The sequence below is a fragment of the Serinus canaria genome, chromosome Z (assembly GCF_022539315.1).
Source record: "Serinus canaria isolate serCan28SL12 chromosome Z, serCan2020, whole genome shotgun sequence".
NCBI lineage: Eukaryota > Metazoa > Chordata > Aves > Passeriformes > Fringillidae > Serinus > Serinus canaria.
Window position 1 is genome coordinate 48,202,128 of NC_066343.1, and position 24,095 is coordinate 48,226,222.

The 24,095-nt window shown below is 38.8% G+C and overlaps 1 protein-coding gene across 1 annotated transcript; it reads left to right on the top strand.

The window, feature by feature from the left end:
• The first annotated feature begins 636 nt into the window (after nucleotides 1–636).
• On the top strand, nucleotides 637–21,576 carry ERMP1 (endoplasmic reticulum metallopeptidase 1). The gene is made up of 15 exons (XM_009098998.4): nucleotides 637–926; nucleotides 1,538–1,839; nucleotides 5,219–5,346; nucleotides 5,674–5,779; nucleotides 6,659–6,805; nucleotides 8,342–8,434; nucleotides 9,814–10,026; nucleotides 11,227–11,447; nucleotides 14,231–14,405; nucleotides 14,951–15,141; nucleotides 15,879–16,031; nucleotides 16,520–16,722; nucleotides 17,378–17,493; nucleotides 18,013–18,176; nucleotides 19,321–21,576. The coding sequence occupies exons 1-15, from the start codon at nucleotides 646–648 to the stop codon at nucleotides 19,483–19,485; spliced, it is 2,658 nt and encodes an 885-aa protein (XP_009097246.2). The 5' UTR covers nucleotides 637–645; the 3' UTR covers nucleotides 19,486–21,576.
• The last annotated feature ends 2,519 nt before the right edge of the window (nucleotides 21,577–24,095 follow it).

Here is a 24,095-nt window from a genome sequence, read left to right on the forward strand (position 1 = left end):
GCTGTGCCCAGTATGGGCCCCTTGAGGACAAGAGAGACATGGAGCTCCTGGAGCCGGTCTGAACGAGAGCAGCAAAGGTAACTAAAGAATTGGAGCATCTCTTTTATGAGGAAAGGCTGGGAGAGCTGGGCTTGTTCAGCCTCAAGAAAATATGACTGAGAGGTGGCCTGTCAGTGTCTGTAAGTCTCTGAGGGGAGGGTGCCAAAAGGATGGACTAGGCTCTTCTCAGCGGCTCTGAGCAACAGGACACGAGGGCAGAAGACAAGAGGACAATGGGCAGAAAATGATGCACAGGAGGTTCCACCTGAGCATGAGGAAGAACCTTTTTCCTTACAGTGCAGGTGACTGAGCACTGGAACATATTGCCCAGAGAAGCTGTGGAGTTTCCCTCATTGGGGATAGTCAAGAGCAGTATGGACAAATCCTGCGCCATGTGCTCTGGGATGACCCTACTGGAGCACAGAGGCTGGACAAGGTGACTCGCTTTTGCCCTCTAACCCGACCGACCCCGAGGCTGTGCGACACCGGCGGATGCAGCGCCAGCGCCGCGCTCTGCGCCGGGTCACGTGAGCGGTGGGCGGGGCCGGCCTCCGCTCTGACCCTCGCCCGTGCCCGTACGGCGGCTGCGCGGCGGACGGCGCGGCCATGGAGCGGAGCGGCGACACGGACGGGTGGCGGCTCCGCGCCACCGCCGCACAGCGGGACCGCCGCCGGCCGCCGCCGCGAGAGGACGGCGAGCCCGGCACGGGCGGCAAGAAGCGGGGCGGGCGGCGGCCGCTGCTGCCGCTCTCCGAGGCGCGGGGGGCACCGCTGGTGCTGCTGTACCTGCTGGGGCTGCGGGCGCTGGCGCAGGTGTCGCACCGGCAGCTGCTGAGCCAGCCGCCCGCCGCAGCCGGGCCCCGCGACTTCAGCGCCTCCCGCGCCAGGTACGGCGGTGGTGCCGGGCGGGAGGCGGCCGGGGTGGGTGGCGGTCCCTGGCAGAAGGGGTCGTGCCGCGCTGTGCCTTGGCGAGAGCTCGGAGCTGATGGAACAGCGCCTCCCCCATAGTTTAGTTCTAGTAGTCTCATGTAGCGCTCTGTGTCTGGGAAAGCTTCTTTGCAAGTTTTCAGTTGGTATGTCACCGAGACGTCGGGAAAACTAAAGCTTTCACTTTAATTTCAGTTTTGGAGTGTTAGCGTCAGGTGTATGTCTTGATAAAAATGTGATTTTTTCAGACATTCAAAAAAGGACGTATATGCATATACAGAACCTCACTAAAGGTAAAATCTTTAGCTTCTCCATTCACCCTTCTGTTTCTTTTTAAATTGATGTGTTCAGCTCAGAAAACTAATACCATGGCTTAATGTCATGGTAAATAGTTAAGAAATCTTAATCAGGCCTATATGCCCATTACAAGTTACCATCTAACTGGCTTTAGCCTCTTCTCCCTACCTTGAGTTTTGAAATAGAACCATCTACTAAAGTGTTAGAGTTGTAGATAAGTTACATACTAAATGTTGAATGTATTGATGCTTAAGTTTTAATTTATGTCCTACAGGGGATATCTTGACAACATTACAGCAATTGGGCCCAGAACAGTTGGAAGTCCAGAAAATGAAGTTCTTGCAGTTAACTACCTCTTAGAGCAAATCAGGGGAATAGAAAGAGAAAGCACGGATGCTCACAAGATATCTGTAGACATACAGAGGCCCACGGGCTCCTTCAGCATTGACTTTTTAGGAGGCTTTACTAGTTACTATGCAAACATAACCAATGTGGTAGTGAAGCTGGAGCCTCGCAATGGAGCCGAGCATGCAGTGTTATCCAATTGTCACTTTGATTCCGTACCAAATACCCCAGGTAGGTCTGTGTGCTTGTTCCATGTTTCTGTGTGTGACATGAGCTGCAGAGCTTGGCTCATGGATTTCTCTTACCAAGTAGCCACGTTAGAATAATGTACTTGCCAACTAGTCAACTTGGTCTCAGTGAAACTCATTGTTTAGAGTGACAGGTTGATCCTGTTAAGCTCAGGATTTCACTCTCACTTTCTGGTAGGCAGCCATTTACAGATACTTATTTAGATTTTTGGGAAGTTTGGTTATATCTGCCTTTCTTGTAATTCACTGCTTACGCATATTGTTTATGTGCTGTTTCCACACATCGTCCTGGTCTTTTTATACTTCTGTACTGATTTAATTCTGGTTTTCCTTTCACAGGATGCTTTGTGCCAGAGACTTTTCCCACCCCCACTAATGAGTCTGTTTTCCCCTCCTTTTGCTGGTATCTCAGATTTTCAGTCTGATATGCTCAAGATATGCCAGGGTTTTTTTTCTTTCTACATTCAAAGGTTCTCTCTCAAAAGACTGTAGTGATCAAGGGCTGGAGTACTATTACCTTGTTAGTGTGTATATCTTACTGCTAGTTTGATTGTCACTTTTGTATACTCTCTTATTCTTGTTCCTCTATATTTTTTAAATCTAGTCCTTTTAAATCGTTACTGCAGCAAGGATGTAAACTGCTTTGTACATTTGTGAGTTTAACAAAGCTAGGAAGGTATGGATCTAAAACACAAAATTTGTTGTAACACTCAGCCACAGGTGTGTGCCTGTTATTACAGTTAAAAAACACCCACAGATGGCACTCACCAATGGTGCAGCTCTAACTGGAGTTTCTTCATTTACATCCCACGCAATATTTTATTTTTTTGCTGGTGAGCCTTCTGTTCTGTAGCACATGTGACAAGTCCTCATTATTAAGGGAACAGTTGAGTGTTAGTTAGAGAAACAAAGCTTTTGCTGGACTCCCTCTGCCTTTTTTCTGTCCATAAATAATATATAGAACTTCTCTTTCTCCTCAATCGTATTTGTACAACATGAGCTTCTAAATTAAGCTTAATAAATGCGTGATTATTATAGTGCTGTGTGACTGAGGAACTGCAGAGATGTATTTACTGTATGTATAATCTATGTATGTCTACCAAGACTTAGAGTATTTCACAAACGTAGTAGTATGATAATTAAAAATTGTTTTCAAATTGATGTCCTGTGTAAATTGTGTGTCGATTTCTGTGGATTATAAAACAAGATTATGTTTACATCAATCATTTTCTTTACAGTTACTCAGACACTAAAATGTTTCACCAACCTTGCACAGGAGGGCCAAAATCAGGAGTGGTTTGTATAGGATTTTAGAGAAAACTGCAGAGAAGCTGGAAGTCATCCTATGTGCTTGTTCTCAATCACAAAGCAGCCTAGCCCTTTACAGCAGCAAGGAGCTGCTGTGCCTTTTGTTTTCTTAATATGCCACTTGCACATTACCTAAGCAAGAATCTTTTGTTTTCTCCCATATTTCTCTTAGCTATTTGCTTACAGCCCTTCTTTTCATTACCAAAAAGGTGGGCTTTTAACCAGAATCAGCCTGACTCAAAGATCAGTGAGTAATACGTTTGAAAATCAGATAATAAAATACAATCTGCTTGTGGCGCTTATATACACAAAATGCTTGAAGTGAATCTCAGTAAATCATTTATTTTAGAAAGCTTGTGTTCCTTCTGAAGGAAAAACTATAATCTGAAAATTCCTAAAATATGTCTCTTGTTCTGATTTACTAGTCTTCAGTTTGTATGGCCTATTTGATTATTTTCTGATAAACTTGACAGCAAAAGCATCCTTGAAATTATCATTGCAGACATAATGTGGTTTTCTTAGTTTACTGATATCTGCCATAAAATCTGTTACAACCTCCTGTCAGTTTTGTTGTGTATGAGGTACTGGGATATATTTTCTCTGCAAGTTTGTCTAATAGTCTATGGCAGCATGGCTGCTTTTATCAGATCTAAATCTCTATGGCTCTTGAAGCCAATAACTTTTATTTTTCTTAGCTTCACAGCAGGGCAGGTAAATGACTAACCTCACTGTAAACTATATGGGTCTGCTGAGTTTTCAATACAGCATTTTAAATAAAATAACTCAATGTGGCTAAGAGCAGACTCCTGATAAACTGGGGTAGCAGTTAAGGTCCCTTTCAACTCAGAATGTTCTGTGATATTCTGTGAAATTAGAAAACCTTTGACAGTCAGGGCTTTAAATCAGGTATTTGGGTGGCGATATATGGAAAGCTTTTGTCACAACAAGGCCATAATTTCTGAGAAATAGGGTAGAAAATGGTGTATTGGAAAGACTTCAAATTTACTTATTCTATGCAATAAATTAAATCTTAGCCTAGGTTTTAGCTTTATGTTTATATTAGGAATATGTCCTTTTCATAGCAGATACTTCTTAAGTTTTGCCTGGTGACAAACTTTGGAAAAGCTGCTCTTTTTTTTCTTTTATGTGTAAATTGAACATTTTGAGCAGCTAACAAGTGTACCTACATAGCATGCTGACACCTGAACACACTATTGTTGGCATCTCAGTGCATGTCAGCAGCATGCATGCAACCCAGGCCCACAGGAATGAGGTTTAAATTTCTGTTTTCTCTCAAATTTTATTTATTAGAGAAGAATAGGGAGGTGCTGCAGCTTGCACCAAAGTGAGGGAAGTGGGAAAATGGGAGGCCTTGACTCAAAGATGGCTGCTTAATCAAGATAAAAAAGCAGTGGTGCGTGGGAAGTGTGAGATTGTAGTTGGATGAGAAACTCAAAGACAACAGAGATTAGAGTGAAAGGGGTTTCTGTAAAGAAAGAAGGGTGGTGAAAAGCATCTGATAATGAATGAAAATCTTTTGTTATAATATATACCTTATGGAGACTTTTAAAGGTGTGAATTCTGGTGTTTCCTTAGCTTTCTTTTGCAGTCTTAGCTTTATGTTACTTCGAGGTTTTGTCCTCCTAATTGAATTCGTTTTAACAGTGTAGAGCACTTCAGGGTGGGAATGTTTATTTCTTAAAATTTGAGAGTGCTGTCAATGAAAATTACATCCTTACTTGTTCATGTTGTATTTAGGAAAATAGATAATTATCACATTGCTTTCCTAATAAGCTGCTTAGTCTGCTTCTCTTGAACAGTAGTGTTGAATCTGATATCTTGTCATTCACTTTCCTAGCTTCTGAACATGTTTTTTCTCTCAGCTGTTGCTTTCAACTAGTATAGACAGAGTACCAGAAGATATACTAAAGCTTAACACAATTGTACTGCAGTTATATTAAAACTGAAATAGCATAAACTGTTTTCTCTCTCTTGTCTTTGTTACAAATCTGTGTGTTTGTTGTAAGCCTTATTATTTTGCCGATTATTTTAAGGTGCCAGCGATGATGCTGTTAGCTGTGCGGTGATGCTTGAAATACTTAACACACTTTCAAAATCATCAGAGTCGCTGCAGCATGCTGTCATATTCTTATTTAATGGTGCAGAAGAAAATATTTTGCAGGTGAGGATGTGCCAAAATTAGAAATTATACATCAAAGCAGTATATTAAAGCTCTTAACAAATGAAGGATATAGCTTGTGTTTAATCTCTTGAAATATTCCTTAATTATCGGTATTTTCTGAAGAGAATGTGTAGCATCTCAAAGGAAAACATGCACTTGGATTAAGGATATTGTATATATTAGTTTAAATAGAAGACTTGCATTTTCTGCATCTGTTTGTGTTTTCTGCCTTGTGCCTTGAGTTATATGCAGTCTTGAATGATGGAAAATAACATTTAGGCATGTCTGGTAGATGTTTGACCTATATTTTTTTGTTTCCCCATCAAGGCTAGTCACGGCTTCATTACACAACATGAGTGGGCCAAGTCAATCAGAGCTTTTATTAACCTGGAGGCAGCAGGTGTAGGAGGAAAAGAACTTGTTTTTCAAACAGGTATGAGCTTGCATTGTGTCCAATTTCTACACTAGGTAGTAAATTATGCAGACTTGAAGGAATATTTAAAATTACTCATAAGCAAAAGACAAGAGAACATCTGTGCCTTTTTCCCAGTCCTGTGTAGCTATTAAGTTGTTCTCAATCTTTAGATAGTTACAGGCTAAAGCACTACCACAGAAGTTGCTTCATAGGTGGGAAGCCTGTGGAGGGCAGAATAACAGAAGTTGTGTTTCCCTTTTACTTCAAGATAAAAAGGAGAAAAGTATTTGGATAGTACATATATCTTAATACTCATACTTTCACATGTTCTATTTATTTTTCATAGTAGTTCTTGTAAAATCAGGAAGATGTTGGCATTAGAACTCCATCTCATGCTCAGGAAGCAGCAAAACTTTTGTGTTTTGTGGGCTGTGGTTAGACCTGTGCCCCATTATAGCTGGACTGCAGACATTCTTGTACTGGTGCAGGTGCTTAGGTGTTTACTTCCACTGAATGCTTTAGGGGAGGACAGACTTTTTTCTGAACAGCAGTATTGTTGTGTGATACATGATGGATTGGAAGCTTGGCTAAAGGTTGTGACTTCTTCATTAATGCAAGGTCTCTTTGGGACATAGCTTATTTGCTCTGCCACTGAATGCAACAGTGGCTTAGTTTTTTTTTAGGAGGCAACAGTTTTTTAGGAGGCAACAGTGGCTTAGATTTTTTTTCCCCTCAGGTGTAGCTAATTCTTTCTCTCAAGTGTGAGTCATTCATCCAATACAATTGTACTTACTATATGCTCTGCGGGGCAAGAGTGTTAAGTATCCAGTGAGTTACTTTGTGTTATTTCTTACCATGAGAATGCATATCCTGAATTTTCTGCTTATCTTTTGTTAGGACCTGAGAATCCTTGGTTGGTGCAAGCATATGTAGTTGCGGCCAAACATCCTTTTGCCTCTGTAGTGGCACAGGAAATATTTCAGAGTGGCATTATCCCAGCAGATACAGACTTCCGTATCTACAGGGATTTTGGCAATGTTCCAGGTATGTTATCAAAAGGCATGTCAATACACATTACATTTTTATAACAACAACACTGGTCTCTGGTTGACTATGTGAACATCCTCAAATTTGATCTGTCTGTCACACTGGGAGGGAATTTCCCTGTTCCTTTCCTAAGGAAAGAGTGTTTAGATTGAGTTTGTCATATAGTTTGCTAGGGATGTTTTTAGATGACTGGTGTTTTCCAGAAAGAAACTTCATGGTAGAAAAGTTTCTTGAAAATCAGGAAAATACTCCAGGAATTAACTGTACTCTGTTAAATATTCTGGCTTGCAACATTTTGGTACATGATGCTAATAACCTGCTTGCAGGAATGAAATGTCTGTATCTAATGGATAAACCAAAATCATATTCTTTAGGGATAGTGACATAGTCACTAATGCATTTTCATTGCCCTTGGGTTTTGTTTGGTTGGGAGTTTTTATTGTTGTTTTTGTTTGGTTGGGGGTTGGTTTTTTTTCATAATTGATGGTGGTGTTTTGTTTGGGGGATTTGGTTGTTGGTTTTTAGGGGGTTTTGGCGGTTTGGTTCGTTTATTTTCCAAAATCAAGGACAGGACAGAAGTTTTTAGTTTTGCTCATGTGTTTACAGGTTGCTATGCTTTCTGTGCAGAATGAACAGTGAGAAAGATATGCAAAATGTTCACTCAGTGAAAAGACTGTAAACTTCTGTAAAGTCCTTGTTGTCCAGGACAGGTTGTCATTGGAGTCACTTTCAAGAAAAGTGATATTTTTGAATTGATTATTAGTACAAAGCAGTTGTTCTGGCAGATTCTGTACTGTTCTGAAGTACATTTCTAGTCTGAAAATAAAGTAGCTGATTTTGCACAGTTGTACCTGCATGGTAAATGATTTCTTACTGACCTTTTTTTTTTTTTTTTTTTTAATAAACCAATAAAAAAAATTAAGTTTAACAACTGATACATTCTTCTAAGTCGAGACCTAATTTGTGAGACCAAAAATTGTGAGAATTCAGATTGCAGGTAGCAGCTTTTTGCATATGCAGCTTAACAGGTGAATGGGATACACTGAATGGATAACTTATCAAGCAGAGTAACCTTTGGGTTTTGGTAAATACTTTTGTTTACACATTAGAAGTACAAAGAGCACACCTGGTATTTTGAGAAGGTGCTCTGTAGTTTCACAGTGCTCCTTTTTATTACTTTTCAGCATGAACATTTATTGAAGGGTTGCAAGTAAGCATTTGGCAAGCACCTTGTACAACTTGTACATGAGGCTGAGATGTCTGTGTTTTCATGTGTTTCTCCAGATGTCATGGGAATGGTACATGCAAAAGGACAGATACTTTAAAATGTTTTAAAGCTGTTCTCTTTTAAAGACACTGGAAGTCCAGATAGCTTTCCTTCTGTAAAGAAGACTATTTTGTTCATCTCTAAGAATAATGACTGGGTTACAAAGTAGAGCATCATTTCTGTGAAGTATACGGGAGGCTCTTGCGTATTTGTTTTGGGGTTTTAGGATTTTACAGATCTTAAAAATGCTGCTTTTCTTTCTGTAGGAATAGATTTGGCTTTTATTGAAAATGGCTACATTTACCATACAGAATATGATACATCAGACAGAATTTTGACAGATTCCATTCAGAGAGCAGGTTGGTATTTTAAGGATTCAGTAATTTACCAAAGAGTAGTATTGTAGCTGCTTTTTTATTTTGTTTTAAGACTGCTGTGGTATGAATTAATAATTTTAATTACACATTTAATACATGTTGGTTGTGTTCTCAAGAACACAAAAAAAGAATTAACTGAATACATACATTTTAAATCTAAAAGAAATATATTTGGTCAGCTTGGGAAGATAAAGTTTATCAGCATCCAATAATGTTAGATTCCACAGTTTGCTTTCAAATCAAAGTTATTATCTCTCCATTGATAACCCGATTATTCAGCATTCTGTGTTCCTTTTATCTCACTAAGTCCCATTATTGGTTAATGTTTCACATCAGAAGCTTTGGAGTAGATTGGTGGCATAGAAACTGATCTGCCAACAGATTCCTGTATTTGAAGGCACCTTGGTCAAACTTCTGTGGTAGCACACAGACTGGGTAAACAGGATTTATTTTCCACAACAGGTTGTGCTCATAGCAGGCTATTTGACAGAATGCAGTGAAGAAAATGATAAAGACCTTTAATGTCCCAGGAAAAGCTAGCATAAGCCTAAATGCCTCCTGGATTTTGACTATGCACTCTTCAAGTTTATATAGAAGCTAGCTGAGATGACCAGCATGAATTAGGTTTTTAAACACTTCCTTGCACCAGTCTAGCTGCTGGACAGATAATAATGCTTTTAAATTCCTGTTGGAAAGATGATTTTAGTGGTCATGATGGTTATATGCAGAACTAAATATATCACAGATTAAAAAAAAAAAAAAAAGACAGATTTTACAGCCATTAAGCACTTTTAATGGTCTAGTAAAAGCAAAATCAAAGTTGAGAATGATTGCTCTCATTTGGTTACCTGTGTTTTGGCTGTACTGTGTGAAAGCAAAAGGTGATTGGTGCCTGGAGGCTACAGAGTAAAATAGTGGTCTTGTCTTTACAGACATGTAGGGAAGGAAAGGCAGGTAATTCATAGTCATGGAAACCTGGAGGGATCCCTTAGTGGTGAGGAGAAGAGAATGAAGATTAGGAAATTATAAACTCTTCTATGGGTGAGCCTTCAAGTCCAGTGCTAAATATCAGAAGTGAAGAAGAATTTATGGGCTGACAGCCTGACTGTTGCCTTCACTGAGGTGGTGTCTAAGTGCATGAGACTTCCCAAGTATACTTATTTTGACAGCTGGGTAGAATAACTCATAAAAATATTATTCTGTGTGTACTGTCAAATACCTGCTTGAGTATAATCATTTGTGTATTCATGCCTTCATTGAGGATATTTTTATACAATTTTTCAAAATGCTTAGATTAAAAATGCTGTGTGGTAATTTATTAACCTTGATATAATTATACTGTGCATCTGCTCCTTTAATAGGTGACAATATTCTGGCTGTCCTAAAATACCTAGCTACATCAGAAAAGTTGGCTAAATCTTTTGAGTATCGACATGGAAATGTTGTGTTCTTTGATATACTTGGTTTATTTGTCCTGGCTTATCCTGCTCGTGTTGGCACAATTATGAACTATATTACAGCAGCAATTGCTTTTTTTTATTTAAGCAAAAAAGTATTACAGCCAAAACCCAGAGGTAAGTCTAGGTGATTTTTGGTTATTGGTTTTTTTGTTTATTTGTTTGGGGTTTTTTTGGTGTGTTTTTATTTGCTTGTTTGTTTGGGGGTTTTTTGGTGTGTTTTTATTTGCTTGTTTGTTTGGGGTTTTTTTGGTGGGGGTTTTTTTCAGCTTTTTTTTTTTTTAATTGCATTACTCTTCAACAAATAGTAATTACTAGATGCAGAAGCTCAGGTAAAAAGGTGTTCAGGCCATTGCAACTTCTAGTTAGTTGAACTTCAGAAATAAATTTTAGGTGTGCAGCATGCCATAGGAGTTGCTTTGTGTTCAAATTTTGCATCTAAATATTAATAATGGTGAAAGAATATGATAGGCCCAGATGTCTATCATTTATGAATCATGATTTTGTCTCATCATTTCATGAAGGTTAAAATTTAATCTTTTCAAAATCTGGAAATTGGAAAAGAAAATTGTAGAGTATCCATATAATATTTTTTATTTTGTTAATTCAGATATGGTGTCAGAACTGTGTTTCTTCAACGCCTGTCTATAGACAGGACCAGTAAGAAAAAAAATGGGGGAAATGACAGCAAAGTTTAATGGAGATTGTAAACCAATTTAAATCTAGTTAGACCTTCTTAGTATGTGTAGGAACATGCCTGTTTAAAAGAAATAAGGCTTAAGAAATCACACCCATTCTCCTCTTCAAAATCCAGAAAACATTTTTGGATTAAGAAAATGTTACAAGAAAATCAACTCAATTTTTTTGTAGTTTTTGTGAGGAGTGAAGAGGGGGGTTTGGAGTTTTTTTTGGTGGTTTGTTTGGTTGGTTTGGTTTTGAATTTTTTAAGGGGAGTAGTTTTTTTTTGGTTTGTAGTTTTTGTGGTTGTTTTTCGTTGGGTTTCTTGTTGGGCTTTTTTGTATACTTAAAATTGGAACTGTGGCTCCACTGGCCCCCTAGTAAAATTTTTTATCAAGAAAGCTGTGATCTGCAAAATACACCCGTATTCTATGAACGAGGATTGCAGCAGGGATGTGTGCAAATAGACATGCAAAGAATTAGCTAAGTGATGCAAAATATGCTGTTAAGATATCTTCACAGGGGATCCTTTTATTTTGGTCATTAAAGTAGTTACACTATGGGGTAGTTAAAATTTTGATGATTGTCTGCAGTAGAATACACAAGTGTTGAATGAACCTTCTTTTTTCTACTTCATAGCTGTTCATAACCTGAAGAAGTTACTGGCTGCATTCAGCTTAACCCTGACAAGTTGGGTGTGCACACTGGTGGCAGTCCTCCTGGTGGCAGTGTTTGTCTCCTTCATTGGACGGGCTCTTTCTTGGTACACCCATTTCTATGTTTCTGTGTCTCTTTATGGCACTGCAGCTGCAGCTACGCTCATTCTTGTGCACATGCTAGCCAAGAAGTTCTTCTACAAGGTAGGCAAGGCTTTGTTGTTATTGTTGAAGGGCAATGAGGTGTTTAATCTGTGGAAGGCAGATTTGAGCTGCTTAAAAAACAGGGCAAAAAGTTTTTAGTGTTTAAAGTGTCACTGTAAAAAATGCTTCATCTAAACATAGAGATTGTTCTGCTAAATCAGAGAGGTAAGAGCTATGTGACTTAAGGCAGCATTGACCTTTAGGAGATGTTTCAGAAAAAAGGCAGGAGCCTTTGTAACTTGTGTCACAGCAGCCCCAGGCAGTGCCACAGGCTGGGGCAGTGGCTGCAAAGCTGCCCACAGGAAAAGGAGCTGGGGGTGCTGGTGACAGCAGCTGAACATGAGCCAGCAGTGCCCAGGTGGCCAAGAAGGCCAATGGCATCCTGGCCTGTGCCAGCAACAGTGTGGCCAGCAGGAGCAGGGCAGGGATTGTCCTCCTGTACTCAGCACTGGTGAGGCCACACTTCAAATTTCAGTTTTGGGCCCCTCAGTACAAGAAAGCAGTTTTGGTGCTGGAGCATGTCCAGAGGAGGGCAGTGGAGCTAGTGAAGGGTCTGGATCACATGTCCTGTAAGGAGCAGTTGAGAGAGCTGGGATTGTTTAGGCTGGAGTAAAGGATGCTCAGGAGGGACTTTACCACTCTCTACAACTGTCTGAAGGGAGGGTATAGCCAGGTGGGGTATGGTCTTTTCTCCCAGACAACCAGCAACAGGACAAGTGGAAATGTTAAGTTATGCTAGGGAAAATTCAGATCAGATATTAAGAGACCTTTCTTTAAGGAAAGGATTATCAAGCTCTGAAACAGGCTGCCTGGGGAAAGGGTTGGGTCACCATCCTTGGAGGTATTTAAAAGATGTCTAGATGTGGTACTTAGGGACATGGTTTACCAATGGCCTTGGCAGTGCAAGGCTTTGATCAAATGATCTCAAAAGTATCTTCCAACTTAAACAGTTCTGTGATTATTGTGCTTTATAGTTGTTTTTTCCACAGCTAGAGATGGAACAGAGCTCTTGGTTGTCTGTGTTCTTCTGTGAAATAGGTAAAAGTCATTTAGGCCCCTGCAAAGCTCAGTCAGGAGTTGGTGTGTTACTTCTCCATTGCTATCATTTGTCGTGATTACGAGCTACATGTTTACCTGTTTTGCTTAGGATTCTCTTTTATGGACTAACCAATGTGATTTAACTTGTGTAATAATCGTGTAATTATGGATTATAACAGTCCAATATGGTTTTGTGTTAAATACGAATAATCTTGAGATATCTGATAGATGACACTCCTCCAGGGCAGGAGATGACTACTCAGGCCTGCTAGGTTGAGGTTTTAGGTGCAGTAATATTTAGTCATTCAGCTTGCTGTTACTTATCTCGGCCATTTAGGGGGGTTTTGGACAAGAGAATTTGGGAAGCCTTAGTTGTCATCCAAATACAAATGTTTGAAGAAGTTTTAAGAACTTCATGCCATTTGATGGTGTGAAAATTTCTGAGTGGATCTGTTGTGTCTTTCTCTGGAAGTAGGTTTTTGGAAACTTTTTGGGGAAGGGGAGTGTTAAGTGGTACACGTAAGTTACTAAATACATGTTTTTGGTGTTTCCCTTTGTTTTTTATTTTTGGTGTTTTCCCTTGTGTTTTTTCTTTTGGAAAAGATGAGCAACTTATGAAATAGATGCAATGTTACTGTTTTCCAGTCGTCTGGATGAGCTGGTTGTTACTTTCATTAGCTGTTGAGACATTTCAGGCTCTAGATCTTCTTCATGCCTACTGATTGCCTAATCATCAGACCAACCATCTGAAAATCAGAAGTGTTGCATGCTGTAGCTTGCAACACACTGTGCAGTTAATGTTGCTTCTGTAACTTGCATTTGACTTTAAAGTTGCATAAAAATTTTGGAAGCCAGTTTCTTCCTTGTCTATCAGAGGCAGATTCATGGATTAACAAGTTGTGAGTTGATAAGCTCTATGTTTTGAAAGAGGTTTGGCAACTTTTATGTTTCTTCACTTTCCTCCCTTTTTTTCTTCTCACCCTGAAACTGAAGTAGGTGCTTTCTGTTAACCATTCTTCATGCAAGCAGTCCCTTGGGCTACCAGCAGGATTTGCAGTTAGGAATTGTGCGCTGCAACCACTGCAGAGTTGCCCATGTAACTTAAAAAAAAAACTCCAAACCCAAAGCAAATAATATTTTTGATGGTTAAATTTCTTCTTCCCCCTCCCCGAAACATATCTGCTGTTGTCTCACATATGATGTCTTTTGTTCAAAACAAGTAACATATTTTAATAAACAGACTTCTGAAGTGACAGCTTATGGCATGACCTAAAAAGAAGTATAATATTTGTGCATTAATAATAGTGCTTGTGTAAGAAGTCTTGTAACAACTGTTCAAAAACAAGTTTACATTCTCAGGAGGTCCAGATAATTTCTCACCTGTAAGTATTACACAGTTTTTAATATGCTGTGTTGTGTTTTTTTAAAAAAGGCCCTCTTTGCCTGAAACACTAGCCTTGTGTATGCTTTGGGATTGTCATTTGTACATTCCTTCCTCCTTCTTCCCCAGCCTGTGTAATCTCTTTTACAAGTTATGTCAGCAGATTTAGAAAACTAATTAAAAAAATATACTGTCATAGATAATTCTGTATGGTAAGAGGATGGTGAGATGATGCTATTCAAAAGTGTTTTGCCCAAGAAAAATAATTGTATACAAGGAATGTGGATTTTTCTATGTGTTCTCATGAGATGGGACCTATGGAATGTGCACAGTAATGAAATGTATTTACATCTTTTTGTTACAGAATGTGAATGAGCATTTCCTGGGAGATGTCTTTTTTGATGCCTCACTGATGATTTGGTCAATAGTATTGACTGTGATGACTCAGATGGGCCTTTGTTCAGCATTCATTTGTACCTTATGGGTAGCATTTCCTTTACTCACTAAGCTGATGATCCACAAGGAATTCAGCCAAAAAGGTATGGGTTTTGAGGGGCAGAAATTGTTTCTATTCTTGTACCCCTACTGTAATCTAAGCAAAAGAAATTGCAGACATTGACTTTGAGTAGTCAAATTAACTAAGTCACATTTTTGTAATGAAAAACTGTTCTTGAACTATGGACAGTTTGAAAGTGTGAGACACTTCAAAAAAATACACTGAAAAACACCCCAGGTCTCAGGCTATAAAAAGAGTATGTAAGTATATTAATAAGTGATCAGAATTTTGATGAACAGTAAAGGTTCATAAAAATATTATAATATTTAAATGATACTTGGGACAGAAAACGTGTTTCAATTTTGTTTTTGTAATACAAGATTAATTTTGTGGTGGTTTTGAAAATTATACTGGTGTTGGCTGTGCAAAATGAGATCTTCTTCCCATATCCACGTCAGGGATGAGGACCAGTATTGCGTATTGGGACTTGCAGCAGTGTATCCTTGTGGATGTATCAATAAAGCTGTGTATATATGTCCTTCTAAGCTTCTACTTTTTTGTCTTTTTTTTTTTTCCTGTTCTGTATAGGTGCCACAATAAAGTTTATTGTGATGTATATGCTGGGGATGTTTGTTCCCTATCTGTATGTGCTGTATCTTAGTTGGACTGTGTTTGAAATGTTTACACCTGTCATGGGACGAAGTGGTTCAGAAATTCCACCAGATGTGGTGTTGGCAGGATTTATTGTGATCTTCACTATGATCCTGTCTTCCTATTTTGTAAGTAGAATTTGCAAATGTTGTTTAAAATCTTTAAGCTTTCGTTATAGTTTAGAATGAGTTTTTTAAATAATACTGGAAGTTAATGATAATTTGACAATATCTTAAATGTTACAGCAAAGTTCTACAACATATGTCAAAGATTCCACAGTTTGTGTTAGTCAAAGAAAGATCGTTGGCGCAGAGCTTATATTGCTCTATGGTGGTATAGTAAAGACTGGTGTAAAATACGAAATGTAATGCTAAATTTTGAGTAGAGATTTGATTTAGGTCTAATGTATGACTGAACAATACATGTACAAAATTCAGAAAGAATACTCAGATTTTTGAGCTTTTTCTGCTGCCATAGAACCGGGAAAGATTGGTTTGGGTTTTTTTGGGGTTTGGTTTTTTGTTTGGTGTTTCGTTTTTTTGTGGGGTTTTTTGTTTATTTGTTTGGGTTTTTTTTTGGGGGGGGGGGGAGGGGTGGCAGATGTTTTAAAAACAAGAAAATTCTGAAAGTTCCAGGAAGTACTCACTTTATTCCTTTCTATAAAAGAAAAAAATCTTAAAAACATTAGTTTTAAATACTGAGATTAAAAAGAAGTGTCTTGTGTGAGGTGGTACTTGGAATTATGTCTTTTTAATGTACCTTCAGTTCCCTAACTGAATTTTAGTGTTTACTTGTTTATAAAACAAGTAGTGTTTTATATTTAGGTGTTGCAGTTTTATAACTGGACTGTTTTTTTATTCTCTAGATTAACTTCATTTACCTTGTCAAAAGTACAAAAACGACGCTAGTAGCTTTAACGTCTGTGTTTGTAGTCACTCTGGTTCTCGTTTGTAGTGGAATCTTCTTTCCTTACAGTTCTGATGCAGCTAATCCAAAGCCTAAGCGAGTCTTTCTTCAGGTAAGAAAAGCTTTGCATGTTATATTGCCTCTTTTGGTTGCAAGAATGTATAGTTTTTTCAAGGCTTAATATCCCTTTTCTTTCTTGGTTTTAAAGGTCTAATGATTATTCCTGGATTTGAAACAATTGATAATGTTTCCCTTGTTCACTCTCAGTGTTCAGCTCATCTGTATCAGAAGAGCAGGGTGTTTTTGGGCGGGGTTTAAGTGGGTGAATTGTGTAAACAATGGTAATTTAAAAAGTGAATGTGGTTTGAGGTGGGCTAAAACAGTCATCTTCTGATGGTGTTTTTATGGTATGTTTCTTACCTAAGTAATTCTTGCAATTTTATTCATAAATACTCAGATATGTATTCAGTGCTGAAAAATCTACTGAAAATGCAGTGGCCTTAGGAATTCACATGGAGGATATTTCAGAATCTCCTCTGACTCTTGCAAACTCCAGAGGCTCCATTATCTGTCTGTGTTTGTTGTTTTTTTTCTTTCTAGCATACGAGCAGAAGATTTCATGATCTAGATGGAAATGTGGTTAAAAGTGACTCTGGTATATGGATTAATGGGTTTGATTACAATGGCATTTCTCACATAACTCCCCATGTACCTGAAATCAATGACACCATTAGAACTCCATGCGAGGAGCAGGCTCCCTTCTGTGGCCTTCCTTGGATTCTGCCAGTCCATTTCATGTTCCGGTTTGTGTGAACTCTGCTTCACTTCAGCACTTTATTGCAAAATACAGGGGTTGTTTATGCAATTTCGCTTATATAAGGGAAGAAAAACTAAGGATAATCTTGGTCTTAAAGTAAATAATCCTTCATCTGTGTCTTCTGCCATGGGTCTGCTACAGGAGCTCTAGAAGTTGATTTGTGGAAATTAGATGTAAGCACCACAGGAGAAGAAGGTGAAGAAGGGGCCTCCTAAAGGGCATTTCAGAGGAGGAGAGATATATATTTTCTTCCCTTCCTTCTCTGCAGCTGACAGTTGAGGATCTTTAGAGTAGCAGGTCTCCACAGAAAGAAACAAGCTGCTGTGGCTGTTTCTCACACCACAATAATCTTGAGAGCAAAAGTTTAGTTTGAAGGTGAAAATACTCTCACTCGTTTGTTTTGTAATTTAAGGCAGATGAAGATAATGAATTGATACACTAGTGACTATTTTTCTATTAATATACCCTTTAAATATTTGTCTGGCCAAAAGCTGATTTTACCTGTCTTCTTCTAGAATCAATACCTTTTGAGTATTTCATGTAGTAGCAGCACAGTCAGCTGTACTATGGAGAAACTTCTTGTCTTCTGACCTGAGGGTGTTGCATTGAGAATAACTTGAAGCTTTTTTTTTTCTCCACAGGAAAAACTGGTATCTTCCTGCTCGGGAAATTTTGCCAAGAAGCCCTATTCAATTTAAACTTCTGTCCAAGAAGCTGATGCCTTGGAATTCTGTGAGGTTAAGCTTTGAAGTATCTGGTGAGTGACTGAAGCTTCTGGTTTATGATTTGTGTTTATTTTTATGCCCATAATAAATCAGGCTTTGACTCCAGTACTGCAGGTTTTAGTGCCATTCCCAAGATAGTGAGCTTTCTGAGATTAGCATGAATTCAGTTCCATAGCGCACAAGAAGCTGTGAGTTGTGTCTTGCAGCTCTTATTTCTGGGACTGGTAACCTCATCTGTCTTGAGTAAGTCTTGCTTGTTTTACAGAAGGTCCTTTCTAAGCTGGATCTTGTAGCATTTTATATGTTAGTGTGTATAAGACTTTTTTATATTTATTATTTTAAAATGTCCTGTGTTCCTCTGTTACATCAACATCACACTTATCCCAGTGCTTACAAAAAAATTGGAGCATCTTCCGTAGAGAGGACGTTTCTGTTATGCTTTGGAAGACATGACTAGTGGTTCAAGGAAGTCCTACTGCTCTGTGGGAAAGCAGGTGGTTACTCTGCCTCTGCCTGTTGATACATGTGGACACCCATCTCTGTCCCCGCAGGCCCGAGCCACATGTCCCTTTATGTGCGGCCGCACGCGGGCTCGACGCTGTCCCGCTGGTCCCTCGGGGATGGAATGCCGGTCGCCAGCCTGGGGGGAGACTACTTTGTGTTCTACTCCCGTGGGCTGCATGCAGCTCCCTGGCACTTCTGGGTGGAACTGACGGTGAGTGCAGCGCCACAGGAAACCCGTGGTGCCTTGGTCCCCCCTCTTCCCACCATGGCTGCATTCCTGTGTGAAAAATCTCCCAGTAACTTCCTAATGCTTCGCTTTATTTGGTAGATCTTGATTCTAGTATCCCTCTTTTGATACGTCAGCTTTATAGATCAGCTTCCATGTATTTTCCATGAGTAGTCCACCAGCTTGACAGATGGCCAAGGGAAAAATATTTTTCTTGTCTGCAAGGTCTTTGATCATAATTTTTGATTTCTCTGATCTTAACCTCACAGTTCCTGAAGTTTTATCTTTACTACTGTGTTTTCAGAGTTGATTTTTATTACTATGAGTAGTTCTCCTTCCCTTTCTCTTCTCTTGTTGGCTTGGTGTTGGGAAATTATAGAATCCTTGGTGGAAAATGCACCTAAGCTGAAGAGAATTGTAAAAGCTTTGTTTTCTAAATTTTCTTTTACATTATTTTCAGCTGGAAGCAAGGCTTCCAGCCTTGCTGTTTGAGTGGGATTTATTATCTGCCTCCGCACGCTTCTAACTTGCAAAGGAATTATTTTTTATAGACCTGTATGTTTTTACTGTAGGTTTAGCAGTATGGTTTTTCATGTATGTTTTTACTATAGGTTTAGCACTTATTCTTCGAGTAAATATTACAAGTATCTTTCAAAGTTCAGAAAGTCCATTTTTCCTTCTTGCACCAGGCAGTCTAAACACAAATAATCCTCCAAGGGTACTCGATAAGGGAGATTGGAGTCTCAAGTGTGACAAGCCTTGCAAGTCTGATAGAGGCAAAGCTAGGCAGAAGGGATTTGCTGTAGAAGGATCAGCGTAAATACTGAGTTGGAGTCCATATCTTGATTTGTCAGCAAAACAGACAGATACAAACACTGTCGTAGGAGCACATGGAAGCTGTGTAACACATCAGAGACACTGTGATCTAAACATCTTGTTGGCAGTCAATTTCAAATTGAACTTGTCATGTAATCAGACTGATATGAAGATAGGGTGTGTTTTAACATGAGGACGAAGAACTGCAGGATGGATTTTGTTGCATAGATACTGTCTGTAGAATACTGCATTTGAATTGATCTATGTTGAAGTGTCAGAAACAAAGACTGTGTTGTCCTTTTCTCACTTTCAGGCCCCAGAGAAGCATTCTGATGGAATAGTCTCCCTTGCTATAGCAGCACATTACTTTTTTGGGGAAGATCAAAAGTCGCCTCAACTCTATGCCTTACTGGAGAGGTTTCCAGACTGGACGTTTTCTTCTGGCTGGTCCTGTACCTATGACCTTTTTGTCTTTTAATTTTGACAGCAATGCTGCAGGGCTAATAGGGTTATCTCTGATGCAGCATGCTCTTATGGCAAGCACTTTCTAACAAGATGCCAGAGACTACAGCAAGTATTAAAAATACTTCAGCAAACGGTGTTTCTTTAGCAGTTTGACTATTTAAAGACTACTGCTATCTTGGGGATATAATGATACTTTTCTGAATGCAGTTCACCTTGGCTCTTCCACAAGTGGCAGTTTGGCTAGTGGGTTTCTTAAAATGAAAACTGCACTTGACGAGGTAATATTAGTATAATAAATAGTGGCAATTGTAATGGGAGGGCTTTATGGAATTATTTTGATACTATGTAAAATAAAACTGTACTTCATTGATACATGGAGTATCACCTACCAATCCTATTGTCCTATTCAAGTCTGATCTCCAGATAGAAGGTGTTTGTTCCTGTGGGAGCATGGCTGAGTGGCAAAGTCCTGAGCATTGCTTTTGTCACTGGATGAAGTCACTGAAAGCTGTGGTATTCATGTAGGTTGTGTTGAGTCCTTGGCAAATGCACAATTCAGAGAAATCAATATTATGATGGGACATGGTAATTATTTATCCACATTGTATGTTTTTGTTAAAAAACTTAGTCCTACCCCTTTTCCTGTCTCTTTGGTGTTACAGCATGAGTGGCTAAGTTCAACCCAACTACCAACTTGTGGTTTTGTTCCTATTGGGATCTTTCACTATCAGCACACGAGCATGGGACTTGCTCTCTCGTACATAAGAGTATAAGTCCTTACTCCTTTAAGTGGATGTCTTATAATTAATCTACTCTAAATTTTCAGTTTCCTTCCAATTTATTAGAATTGGCTAATTTTGGTATCTCCTCTGGAGAAACTTTTGGTAGTGTATCAGTATTGCACTTGCTAATACATTTTACTATTTCTTAAAATAAGGTTTCCTTTCCTTAAGGAAAAGCACCTAAAAGAGTAATCTTGAAAAGATGTCTAATATTCTGGATTGCTCTTATTTTATTTTCATAGGATGGATTTTATAAATGACTGTGTTTTAGAGTATCTTCGAATTTTTAATTGGCAAGCTTTTAAATGAGACGCTACTGACCTCATTTTTTATACTTACCAGGTTTTGGGGGTTTTTTAGGGCAGTGGTTAATAGTTATGGGTAATTTTTGAAATTCAAAGAACTTGATGGATCTGAAGGAACTTAATGGTTTTTTCCAAATCATATATAAAACATTTGGCTATATCAATATCACAATACAAATTTAAATAGTTATTTTAATCTCATGAGTATTGCCTAATGTCATGCAGAGCAGATTTTGTGCAGGCATCATCATTTAGAGTAGAAACATGCTAGTACCGGTAAGTTTGCAGAGCACATGAATGAAAGTTGTGTGACAGTTATTTGTGTGAGCTGTGATGGATAACAACTCTCCAGTCAGGTATTTTTACTTTGGATTGTTCTGTAGTTGTGTGTCATAGTGCAAAGAACCAGTGTCATTGGTTGCAAGGGACATTAACAAGATTGTCAGCTCACTCATGGACTAGGATAAGAGGTTTAATTACTGTAATCATAATGAACTGGCCATCAGTATCTTAGAACCTTTAGGTTTATACATTAATGTGCAGTAATCATCACTCACTTGATTGTATCTGATTTGAAAGTACAATCCCTCTATTATTTCAAAGTGCTATTAATGATTTAAAAATCAGATTTATGAACTAAAACTCCTGTGTCTTGAATCTCAATGAATGTTTTGTACTGTACTCTAGCTGATGCAGAGCTAGTTAACTAAAGCTGCACTGATATTTACCATCTTTCTCAGTTTTGATTTTTGTGTTTTGCTTATGATTTAAAGCTTTGGAAGTGCTGTGTGAAGAATTCATACTGGGAGCCAAAAATATAAAAATGCCTGTTGGCAATTTCTGAAACTTTAAGTGAAGCAATAACTTCTGCTGTCTCAGGATTTAATCCTTGTTAAATAAATTTATTATGAGGTATATCTGGTTTGTTGCCAGTTTCTGTCTTTGTAAATAAAAGCAAAACTTGATTGGTGACACTTGATTTTCAGCATGATTAAAGGCTATATATTTGAGTTTTCATTCATTGCAGTAATGTTTTACTTGAGCTTGGGGTAGAAATACTGCTAAGAGGTGCTGGGTTAGACAGCTGGTGTTAGAGCTGTGTGGAAGATAAGCTTGGTCAAAGAACGCAAAAATCATCCGAGTTGAAAAAAGTCAAAATGGGAATTCTGGGTGGTTTCCTGGAGAGGAAGGTAGTTTATGAAAAAGATGTGATACAGAGGAGTCACTGGTAGCCAAGCTAAGTATTCCTTGCAAAATTGATGGTTGAGACCAGTTTTTTTGTTAATCCAAGACAAAAAAACAGGATGGGGAAATTGTCTGTTTGTGTCCATCTGCTTCCCTATTCAAGTACAAGCGGGTGAGTCTTCTGCTACTATGGGTTACTATTTCTCCTAAAAAAGCTAAGTGTGATTTACTCTTTGAAATGTATGAAATGCAGGCAGCTGGTAACTTTAAGGATACAAGGGCATAGAGTAGAAACATTATTTATTCTTAGAGGCAGTAAACAGGCGGTTAGAATTGCCTTATGCTCATCGGAAACAATTTACATCCATAGCATTTATTAAATTGCTTTCTTCTGGTTTTCCCCTCATTTTGATGACTTTGAGAATCTACTATGTACTGAAGCTGAGTACTAAGCACTTTATCAATTTAAGCAAAGGGGGCCCCTACATATTGTTATACAATCTAGTGCATCCTTATAGTGTGTCACCATACCTTCAAGATTGTCAAGTAGAAGCATGCATTTGAAGAAAGAAGTGTTGGGATAGGTGCAATGGACAGGAAAATTTCAGCTATCATACACAAACTGACAGATTGTGGAGCTGAGTGGTGCTGTTCTGTGCTTGTAAGACCTGTCTTTAATGTCTGTCAGTCTGTGTTGGGTTGCAGTTCTCGTGGAGAAACACTAATCAAATTGACAAGATCAAACAAGTCTGTACAGAGGTAGTTGTAGCAGGTGGGACGTAGCTGAAGAACAGTTTGTCTGCATGGCAAAGCTGTTCCATACTTTTCTCCCTTGAGGGCTAAACATAAACTGACTTGTGGTAATTGTCTGGAAGGGACCTGCAGGATGACCCATTTTAGAAGTTGGTATGTGGTCTTGGTGCTGGTAGGAAGACATGCAAGATCAGTAAACCTATGTTCTGTGGTTAGTGTCAGTTTATGTAACTGGCTTCCATTTTGAAGACAGAACATTCATTCTCAACCTTCATGTAAATCCCTTTCAGTCTTGGGTGATAAATTGATCCTAGAAATTAGCCAGGCTCTCCTGTTCACTGTGGAAGAAGTTCTGTTGGGCTGCAATTCTTCATGGTTCTGTCAAAGCTGTGGGTGCAGCATGAGAACATGCTAAGCATTGAAGCAGAGTCTTGAGCAGGAAGTGCAAGCCAATTTAGGGAGATCTGTATTTCAAGCAGGATGTCAAGCATCAGTGTTGTTTAGCAAACATTATTTAAAAAATTTCAGTTGCAGAAGGATGAAAGAATCAGTCTTAAAAATTAGCAGTGATTAATCTAAAAAGGAATAGTTCCTTTAATCTGTTCTGAGAATGGAACAAATAGAAGCCTCAAAGCCAGTAAGTGCACAGGTGAATTTATGTAACCATCTTAGAAGGCTGCCCATGCACAGTTTATTTGGAGATGGTTTATTCAGGGGAGAAGGTGGTGGTTTGTTCTGTTTGGGTGGTTTACTTTGTTTTGAACTTTTTGTTTTGTATTATTTGGTGGGGGTTTTTTGATTTTTGGTTGGGTTTTTTTTTTTGTTTTCTTTGTTTTTGTTTTATTCCTTTTGTTGGGGATTTTTGGGGGGGTTTGGAGTTTTTTGGATAGGAAGCAGTAACTTGAAAAAGGTAATCTAATTTCTACATAGCTCTGTATGATGAATTATTCTTTCCTTCAGAAATGGTTCTGTTAGGTGCTTTGTGTCTGCTGTGTAGTAGCTTTACTCTCCAGCTGTGGACTCAAAGTTTTTCTCAGTGCTCTCCGAATAAGTAAGCCCAAGGAGTTTCCTATTTCAGGGGCCAGGTGATAAACAGAACACTCAACAAGTTTGTATCTCTTTTCTCTGCTTAAACACTGGGATGACTTACACCACTCACCCTGTGCTGCCATTCCTGTCACTGCCTACTAGAGTACTTCAACAGCGTTCAGCTCTAGGATAGGAGACAAAGCTGAGACAGTAGGTGTATCTGTTGCCTTTATGTTCCCTTTTACTTGTGGGAAATCCATCCTCCAGTTGAAGCCAGCTTACCACCCTCAGCAAGTTGCCCATCATCTTTTATAACATCATTATAGCCATAGACAACTTCTCCCCTTAGTTTATTATGAAAAGGACCTCCTTTGTACAGGTTCTGGTTAGATTGTGAATTCAGGTATTTCTGCTTACTTAACAGTGGGTCTCAAATCTGTAGCTTAGAGACACTTTGGCTCTAAAATAATTTGAACTGGTTTCTTTGACCTAAAACATGCTGAGGAAAAATTACCTTACTTGGGTTGACAAAAGCGATAGTGAAAAATTACCTTCAGAAACGCAATTTG